This window comes from Eleginops maclovinus, chromosome 4, assembly GCF_036324505.1.
Source record: "Eleginops maclovinus isolate JMC-PN-2008 ecotype Puerto Natales chromosome 4, JC_Emac_rtc_rv5, whole genome shotgun sequence".
Classification (NCBI taxonomy): domain Eukaryota; kingdom Metazoa; phylum Chordata; class Actinopteri; order Perciformes; family Eleginopidae; genus Eleginops; species Eleginops maclovinus.
The window spans coordinates 19,791,978-19,802,536 of record NC_086352.1 but is presented as its reverse complement, the minus strand read 5'-3'; the positions used below and the strand labels follow the sequence as shown (position 1 = coordinate 19,802,536).

Here is a 10,559-nt window from a genome sequence, read left to right as displayed (position 1 = left end):
TATGTGCCTCACACCCCACAGTCCCTAGTGGGCCCTGGCTCTGTGCAATGATACCGTCTCATCTGCCAACATGGACCACTTGGAAAAAAACCCAATCCCTCTTCTGGTTGGCCTCACTGGCTCGTGTCATGATCTGCACAGTTTGTGCAGCCAGTCTGTCCACCAAGTCAAGTGCCCAATCAAGAGCTGGCCAGGAGAAACAGAAGAAATACAGGTTTAAACTGATTAAGGGAAATTAAAGCAATGAATGAGCTGCAGGGTGATGAGGAAACTAAAAGAAAAATGAGACAAGCACATATTGTCTACACAGTGTATTAACATAAATATTAACTATAACACATCAAACCTAAATAAAACCGACATAATCCCAAAATCTAAGCAGATTCACACTGCCTGATAATCAAATGCATAGCACAGTATAGAATAGTGGTGTTTTGTCAAATCACTAAGGTGTGAATCCTCTGGGCCAGTATTGATGATGTTGTGGGAAGCAGACAGACAGGAAAGCAGGGTCCAGTGTCATATCTGCAGTGTGTGTCTGCAGGTCCCGCGCGGCGATGGTTCGCTTATCCCCCTGCCACCGCACATATGTTTGGGAAACGGAACAGTTGGACGTGGCCGAGGGCTAAAATGGGTCAGACCGACACAGATGGAGAAAAACTCCCACTGGGTCACTGTCAGATGACTAACACCCACAGAAAACAGTGAGAGAATATATATGTGTGTGTGTGTGTGTGTGTGTGTGTGTGTGTGTGTGTGTGTGTGTGTGTGTGTGTGTGTGTGTGTGTGTGTGTGTGTGTGTGTGTGTGTGTGTGTGTGTGTCTGTGTCTGTGTCTGTGTGTGTGTGTAAGGAAAGATGAAGTTGGATTTTGACAGATCCTAACAGCTTGCCAACATTTTGTTTTAAACAAGGCTCGAAATAAATACTTACTCTACAAGTTTTGAATTAGAAATTGGGTCATGCTGTGCTTGAGTAGCCAAGAGCAAAGCACAAACTCAAAAGAAATCCAGTGGATGTCAAAAATCCCTGATTTCAATTTGGCTTCCTGCCTCACTCAGTATACTGCTTCCCTTGACTTTACTTCATGTGTAAAACGAGCCAAACCGATGTAATAAATAATGTGAGTCACTGCTCATGGTTACCATTTAATAGTGCATTTGTGAAACACCCTGTAATGTGTTGCTGAAAGCTTTAGGATTTGAACGTGAGGGCTTCTCTACAAGAAAAATCAATTGAGTGCAGGTAAAACCAAAACACATTTCTGGACAGAGTTTCTATTTAATGCTCTTCAGTAACGAAATTGAATAATCCAAAGCAGTTGATGGAATATCCCGATACAAAGGGAAAAACAGTGCCACTGGAAAAATGAGATAATCTTCAGACAAAGCTGTCCTACAGTTTCACCAATCCAAGGTGTCACAGCTAAAATCTATTCAGTGCACTTGAGGAAAATGTCCTTGGTTGTCAAAAAACACCATTAGAAATGGAATGTGAGGCAATAATTGTATAGTTGAAAGGTCACTCATCCATTGGTTGATTATTCAAATCAGAAGGAAATTCCTTTTAGTGTAATCCTCTGCTGCCTTTTGATTTGATCTTTCAACACAAAGAGAAGGGTCAATGCCGACTGGTGAAGAGCATGGAGCCTAAAACGCATTACCTTGCTCGGTTACTTCCACTTATGTTTATCCTTTGTGCTTTTGATTATTTGATTCTGTGTTTGTATAACTTTTTTGTAAACCAAGAGCTTCCAGGTGTCCGTAGGTATTTCTCCCCAGGCCTCTTTAAAAGCACTCAGCACATAGAGAGTCATCACAGCATTCCTTTATCTTTCACCTCAAATGAACCATGCCATCACATGAGGACACACAAGTCCCCTTGTGCAGAATGCATGCCATGTTGTCAACCATGCATTAGTATGTGGGTGGCATGTGCTCTGTGAAGCAGTCATGTTTACAGTGAATCTCTTAGATGAAAGTCGAGTTTGCAGCTGCAGCCTTGGAATAATTCATCGCTTGCCTTTTTACCCAGGAGGAGCCACAGGTAGTTGATGAAGTGGCAGTGCCAAGACTCCCAACTGCCGAAGACGAAGCGCAGCTGCCAGGAGTCAGCGCGGCCAGATGCCGCTGCTGATGTACCATGTGTTCCAAGCAGGGCAACAGTGTGTTTGTGTGTGAGCTAGGGTGGGAGGGGAGAGAACGGAGTGCTTGCCAAGTGATTCTCACATTGATGCCAACCTGACACATGGTTGGGTACTCCCCACGGTTTGTGTTACCATCTCACCCTCTCTCACAGATCTAGGGGGGTCCCCTCTTTTCGTTTTTCTCTTTTCCTCGAATACAGTCTTTTGCCAAGATGGGAGTTGGCGCCTGCTCGTGGCCGTCCTGCCCATCAGTGGCGAGATCATTTCAGGTGGTCTTTGGTGAATGCAGTGTTGGCAGCAGGCCATCGCAACAGAATGTCGGCTTCTGCTAGTAGGTACTCTGGATAATCATGTTTTCGCCATAAACGTAACCATAGCTCCTTATGGTAGCCATGTTTCGTCCTCTCACCCCTGATTAACAGACATATGCAGTATGTGATACCCTTTATAATCCTCCACTCTTCCTCCATCTCTTCTGTCTCCAGTAGCCATAGATGACTCCCTCAATGGCTCAGAAGCAAGTCCCAATACAACGCATATCAAAAATATGGCCAATTTCCAGGAAACAAATCCAAAAACATGGGTCGTCTGTGCCTTATTTCATTTCAGCGGAGACGACATTCGGTCATTTTTGGGATGAATCCTTCGAAAATGCGGCTGAGCCATCTGCATCAAAAAAGACTAAAGACTGTACAATTGCCCACGAATAAAAGAGTCTGGGAAAAAAATAGCTGCTGGGTAGCATAGCATCCCCTTGAATAGCGTTTCCCCACGAATGGGAATGAGTGGTCTTTGACGATACTATTCCTGAGAGTGGAGGGGAGTTCTCTAAAACAAAGGGGCTAATTTTGCTAGGAACATGCCATCCTCGTTTGCAGTGTAGGGGGTTTGGGGAGGGAAGTAAAAACTTTTTGAACGTGTGCCATGTCTGAACCATTCTCTTATCTGAGGCACGCGACTGCCAGCTGGCGGCTGAATATGCCCACTTGCACTGTGATGATGAAGCCAGCCAAGCTAGTTGGCACACTGAGTAGTAGGGCTGGCATGTGATCTAAAGCCAAACATATCTCTGTGTGGGGTAGCTGCATACATACAAAAACTCTCCCTTCCCCTGTCCTCTTCTCTGGTGAGCAGCCTCTCCGTTGGATCTCCATGTCCTTTAAAATAGGGGGAGGTCTTGCAAACAACTACCAAACTGAGTTAAGAACCACAGGATGGCAGACAACAACAAGTCTACCAATATCTCTTAATGATGCATTTACAGTATCTCACAACAGTGAGTACACCCCTCACATTTTTGTAAATATTTTATTATATCTTTTCATGGGACAACACTGAAGATATGACACTTGATACAATGTAAAGTAGTCAGTGTACAGCTTGTATAACATTGTAAATTCACTTTGCCCTCAAAATAACTCAACACACAGCCATTAATGTCTAAACTGCTGGCAACAAAAGTGAGTACACCCCTATATGAAAATTGTGCCCAATTAGCCATTTTCCCTCCCTGGTGTCATGTGACTTGTTAGTGTTACAAGGTCTCAGGTGTGAATGGGGAGCAGGTGTGTTAAATTTGGTGTTATCGCTCTCACACTCTCTCATACTGGTCACTGGAAGTTGAACAAGGCACCTCATGGCAAAGAACTCTCTGAGGATCTGAAAAAAAACGTTGTTGCTCTGCATAAAGATGGCCTAGGCTATAAGTAGATTGCCAATACCTTGAAACTGAACTGCAGCACGTGGCCAAGGTTATACAGCGGTTTAACAGGACAGGCTCCACTCAGAACAGGCCTCGCCATGGTCGACCAAAGAAGTTGAGTGCATGTGCTCAGCATCATATCCAGAGGTGAGGAGTACAAAGACAAGTGTGTCTTGCCTACAGTCAAGCATGGTGGTGGGAGTGTCATGGTTTGGGGCTGCATGAGTGCTGCCAGCTGTGGGGAGCTACAGTTCATTGAGGGAACCATGAGTGCCAACATGTACTGTGACATACTGAAGCAGAGCATGATCCCCCTCCCTTCAGAAACTGGGCCGCAGGGCAGTATTCCAACATGATAACGACCCCAAACACACCTCCAAGATGACCACTGCCTTGCTAAAGAAACTGAGGGTAAAGGTGATGGACTGGCCAAGCATGTCTCCAGACTCAAACCCTATTGAGCATCTGTGGGGCATCCTCAAACGGAAGGTGTAGGAGCGCAAGGTCTCTAACATCCACCAGCTGCGTGATGTCGTCATGGAGGAGTGGAAGAGGACTCCAGTGGCAACCTGTGAAACTCTAGTGAACTCTATGCCCAAGAGAGTTAAGGCAGTTCTGGAAAATAATGGTAGACACACAAAATATTGACACTTTGGGCACAATTTGGCCATTTTCACTTGGGGTGTACTCACTTTTTTTGCCAGCGGTTTAGACATTAATGCCTGTGTGTTGAGTTATTTTGAGGGCACATTAAATTTGCACTGTTATACAAGCTGCACACCAACTACTTTACATTGTATCAAAGTGTCATATTTTCAGTGTTGTCCCATGAAAAGATATAATAAAATATTTACAAAAATGTGAGGGGTGTAGGCTACTCACTTTTATGAGCTACTGCATGTGAAACTGTCTGAAGGTCTGTTGAAATAACCTTGTTGCCTCTTGCAGTTAGTAAAAACTACTGAGTAATTTTGTGTAACATTTAAGCTTATAATTATCAAAAAAAGTGTAAATGATCTAAAAACACAATTCATCCTTAAAATAAATACACCTTTTACATAACCTGCAAAGATGAGCATTTTGTGAAGAGAGATATGGGTAGATAACACGTCATTAAGATAAAAGCTGTTGCTTGATGACAAAATCATGCGAGAGTATTGTATTTTTGTAATGTCCAAAAAGCCTCACAAGAGCTCGGTTTGCAGTATGTACTTACGAGGCAGGAACCATTCATGCAACGTGTGTTTCATGCCGGGACAGTTATGCTGTGGCGCCGTCCCTCACTACAAGACTTACCGGCTTGTGTTTTGGGTAAGGTTAATATGCATTAAGGAAGATAAAGCGGAGCACGGGTATTGCTTTAGAAACATTTATGTGTCATTTGCTGTGGGAAGTAAAATATTTACAATGCGTGTGCCGGGTCAACGACACTAACTGTCGGGGTCCTGTTTTAAACTGCTTGTCAGTTAACTTCACGTTTAAATGTCAAATGTCATGGTAACGATAACAGTCATCAGTACTGAATCAGAGCACTTTAGTTGCCATGACAAAAAGAACAGACCTGAGCTTGTTGTAGCTCGACATTGCCTAACTAGATTGTAGTGGGTATAGTTACACTGAAAAACACTATACTTGTGAACATTTTACGCATAATGTTAGTCTTATGGTTTATTAAACGATAGACTACATTCCTCTCAGCCTACTCTGTGTCACAGACTGCAGTCAAAGGAAGGTTTGCTCTCATCCGAGCCCTCACCCTTAACCACTGAGTTTCAATTAGGGACAACCAATACATTACTGGTTGAATGACACAAATCTTGACCATATCAGAGAAAATGCAGTTTTGTATAGGCGTTAACTTTTTGATTACTGATGTGTTATGACTCGATTTACAAAATATTTGATTGGAATATTATTTCATTTTTTTTCAATAGCATTTATGTTATATGACTTCATTGACTCAAAATCCACACCTGAATATTATTTTTTTAAGTCTTCCTTCTATTTCATACCAATATTGTTATTAAAATGCAGTTGTTTTCTTTATGGGAATGTCTCATTACCTTCCTCAATATCATGTGACCCAATGAATTGAATGAATAGTTATTGTTAAATGGACTCCTTTTCCTTATTTTTTCAAATCAATTCATAATACATCAGTAATCACAAAAGTATGTCTCACAAGACACATTTATTATTATCATATTTATTTTTAAATTAATCCTGATAGGTTTAGGGTGCAATTAGTTGCATTGCACAATCAAATTTACCTTGAAAAAGAGTGTATTGTGGAAAATGAAGGAACTACTATTTTTGACTACTAAGCCTTTTGGCTATCTATATTTTCAATTCCAGTTGCTTTGAAAGATGTAATAATAGTTTGATTGAGTGTACCCACATTTTACTGTTAATCAAGTAATAATGTTTTAGCATCTGCCCATTTTACAGCTCACCATCTTTAAGAATGATTGAACAAAAATAAGCCATGCATTTCAGCCACATGCAGTGAAGTTGTGTTAAAAAGCTAAACGCTAGATGAATGAAGTTAAAGAAACATGATTGCAAATATTTCAAGTTAGATGATACAGAAGGATTTGGATACCGATCATGTGGTGTTAGACTATAGGAAAATATCTCAAATTTGATTTGTTGTTTGATATACTAAAAGTGTTTTCCTGTTGACTCAGATGTCTGATATGAGTGGATGCAAGATACTGAGGATGGAGCCATCTTGAGGATCTGACTCCGGAGGGTCTGCACAGCGGAAACATGCTGTCTGGACTTATTGCTACTGCCTGCCACTCTCTGAAGTGGACACTGCCTCAATTGAGAGCAACTCTTTTCAGAACGTATGACCCTTCAAAGCCAGTGCATTGGCTACAGGGAACTGTAGTTCAAAGAGGGGCTCATAGATGGACTACAGCACCATCATCAAGGTTAAACCAGAAGCCAGTGTTTACCAGAGCTCCAGCATTTGGAGATAAGCTTGCTATCATAGACAGCAGTGGCACCCACAGCTACAAGCAGTTGTATTGCAGCAGCTTGGGTCTTGCAGGTAGAATCAAGACAGCTCTCAACTCTAACTTTGGGGAATTAGGAGGAAAACGAATCTCTTTCTTGTGTGCTAATGATGCTTCCTATACAGTGGCACAGTGGGCAGCTTGGATGAGTGGTGGGACGGCGGTGCCACTCTTCCCAAAACATCCAGAATCTGAGTTGGAGTACATAATCTCTGACTCCCAGAGTTCACTGCTGGTGGCAGGGCATCCCTATGCTAAAACCCTCGAGCCGCTGGCTCAAAGGCTGGGGCTGCCATGCCTGACACTGCCCCCTACTTCTGACCTAAGCACTTTAGATGAGGCAGACACCCAGAAGAAGGAGACGGGAGACATCACAGTCTGGGCTGATCGACCAGCTATGATCATTTACACCAGTGGTACCACAGGAAGACCAAAAGGAGTTCTACATACACACAGCAGCATGCAAGCCATGGTAAGTGTTGTCTTTTAAACCACAGTTACATCCTAAAATACAGTGGCGTAGCTAGGCCTATTTTAGGTGGGCTTCAGCTGACTTAATTGTCATTGGTTATGGTATTTTTAATACTTTGATTGATTGATATATTTTTCATATTAGTTTTGAGAGTTGTGGCCCCTCCCCTTACCAAGACCACAAAGTTCTATTAGATCTAGCATCTTAATTTTGCTCTCAAAGTGCACCAGATGCATGCAATTCACTTTAAAATCTCTGACCGGGGAAGCATGCCCCGGGACCCCCTAGAGCACATGTGTGAAACTCAAGGCCCGCGGGCCACATCCGGCCCGTGAATAAATTATCTTTGGCCTGCATGACAAAATCTATTTACTATTAGAGCTGGCCCGCTGGTATATCATACGCGCCACCATAATACTACAAATCCCATAATGCACTGCCCGTGCGTCGGCACGTCAATCACAGGCCCGCGTCAATCACAAGCGCCCCCACTCGTTCATCAGCACTTCTGTCAACTTTCATCCCTCTCCCCACAAAATGGCTAAACGAAAACAGGGGTTTTCAAGACAGGTGGGAGGCACAGTACATGTTCGCGGATGTAAAGGGCAAAGCTGTGTGTCTTCTGTGCTGAGACAGTGTGGCTGTAATGAGAGAATACAACATAAAAAGACACTATGAAACGAAGCACCACGACAAATACAAGCATCTGGACAAGACACAAAGGCTACAGAAGGTAGAATATTTAAAAAGAAGTCTGGTGTCACAGCAGGCTATGTTCACTAAAGCCAAATCACAAAGCGAGGCTGCTGTTAAGGTCAGTTTTATTGTGGCAAGCAGAGATTGCAAAATCATCCCGGCCCTTTACCGAGGGGGAATTTGTCAAAAACTGCATGATTAAAGTTTGCGACACCGTGTGCCCAGAAAAAAGGCAAGCATTTTTATATGTGAGCCTGAGCCGAAACACCGTTGCTGACCATGTTCGCCACCTTGCTGCCAATCTCCAACAACAGCTTGTGGGAAAGGGAAAAGCTTTCATCGCGTACTCCCTTGCTGTGGATGAGAGCACCGACACTTCTGATACTGCCCAGCTGTCAATTTTCATCCGTGGAGTGGACTCAAGCCTGTGCGTAACAGAAGAGTTTTTTGGATTACGCTCAATGCATGGCACAACTACGGGGAAAGATCTCTTTGAAGAGGTGTCCAGATGTGTAGATAAAATGGGGCTGCTGTGGGATAAACTTGTTGGACTGACAACAGATGGAGCGCCTGCGATGTGCGGTCAAAAAAGTGGATTGGAGGGGAGGATCCGAGAAAAGATGCAGGATGAAAACGTCACAAGTGAGCTGACAGCTTATCACTGCATCATACACCAGGAATCGTTGTGTGGCAAAGCCTTGAAAATGGAACATGTAATGAGCATCATAACACGAGCGGTTAACTTTATCAGAGCCAGAGGTTTAAATCACTGCCAGTTCAAGTCTTTTCTGACGGAGTTAAATTCGGACTATGGTGACTTGCCCTATCACACAGAGGTGCGATGGCTAAGCCAGGGAAAGGTGCTGGAAAGATTTTTCGAGTTGCGTGAGGAGATCTGTGAGTTCATGGAAAGCAAAGGGAAAGACACATCAGAGCTCCGAAATAAAAAGTTTCTGTGTGAAGTAGCGTTTCTGTGTGACATCACGAGCCACCTGAATGCGCTAAACCTGCAGCTTCAGGGGCGGGGCCGTGTCATCACTGACATGTACGCTACAGTTTGGGCTTTTAAAACCAAGCTGCGCCTGTGGGAGACGCAGATTCTTCAGGAAAACTTGAGCCATTTCCCGCACTGCCAAACAATGAAAGAGCAGGTCGCTGCCGCTATTTTCCCAACCAGACAGTTTACTGAAAAACTCTGCATACTTGGTGCTGACTTCACACGCGATTTGCTTATTTTGAAGCCCAAAAAAGCAGGTTTGAACTGCTCAGTAATCCATTTGCAGCTGACGTGGAAAGCGCACCATCAAACCTGCAAATGGAGCTGATCGAGCTCCAATGTAGTGACACACTGAAGGCAAAATATGAGTCTGTGGGCGCTGCAGAGTTTCCACGTTTCATCCCCGACACAATGCCCCATCTACGCTCCCAGGCTGCTCAAATGCTCTCTATGTTTGGCAGCACATACTTGTGTGAACAGCTGTTCTCTTTGATGAACATAAACAAAACTTCACACAGGACTCCTCTTACTGATGAACACCTTCACTCAATCCTGAGGATTTCCTCAGGTCAGAGCCTGACCCCAGACATTGATGAACTTGTAACCAAGATAAGACATAAGTATCTGGCTCAGACAAGTGAGCATCACAGAGCAGCAAACGGTGCTTTGACAAAGTTTTTAATGCAGTTTAATATTTGCATTTTGTTCTCTTGCTACTACAGGACATTTGATTTTTCTTTGAAGTAAATTACTTCTGGCTGTTGTTTGCCTGTAGAAAATGTTATTTTTTCTTTATTTGTAATTTTTCTTTCATTTATTTCATAATTAATGTTGTTTTATAGGCAATAATCTATATGCCTTGTTAGTTCCAGGTTCAATATGTGCAATAAGGTTGTTTCAATAAGTTTTCAATAAATGTTGAACCCGTCCGGCCCTTGACTTGTAGCAATTTCTTAATTTCGGCCCACTGTGTATTTGAGTTTGACACCCCTGCCCTAGAGGATGTGAAGTCCACCCTACTCCTAAGACATGTCAACATGAATAACACCATGTAACATGGACCTGGAGCACAAAACACTATGGGTGGGTAGTGGCTTGCTCAGTGCAAAACTCCCAGATTTACTTATCCATCATCATGCCATCTGTTTAATGGCTATCCCCCCCTCAAACACACCTTAAAAAAAGAGGCCCCGAAAATGTTTTAGTGCTCGGATTTGAACGCACACACCTCCACTTCACGTCTGAGCTAAGCCCACCCAAATTTGAAAACCTAGCTACGCCCCTGCTAAACTACATTAAATATAAATGTTTTTGTCTAAGACTAATTGGCTTTTATTTGACCCACAGGACATGTTAAACAGCATTGAAAAAACCCCATGATTATTACATAAGAATATTCATATAAAAAAGCAGCCGGACTAAAATCCAAAATATCAACAAATATTATCAATAACAAGTGTGTATGATAATATTAATTTCACCTGCGAATAATTTACCTAATTGATAACAGCCCTGTAATATGTAACAT

At 42.9% G+C, this 10,559-nt stretch overlaps 1 protein-coding gene across 2 annotated transcripts in view; it reads left to right on the top strand.

Moving 5' to 3' along the window:
• Positions 1-5,086: 5,086 nt before the first annotated feature.
• The window catches only part of acsf3 (acyl-CoA synthetase family member 3), a 30,169-nt gene continuing 24,696 nt past the window's right edge, over positions 5,087-10,559 (top strand). Inside the window, exons 1-2 of one of the 2 annotated variants that reach the window (XM_063880492.1) lie at positions 5,087-5,157; positions 6,534-7,338. In XM_063880492.1, the coding sequence (XP_063736562.1) occupies positions 6,616-7,338 (723 nt within the window). In that variant the 5' untranslated portion in view covers positions 5,087-5,157; positions 6,534-6,615. The other variant, XM_063880493.1, reaches the window with a different exon arrangement.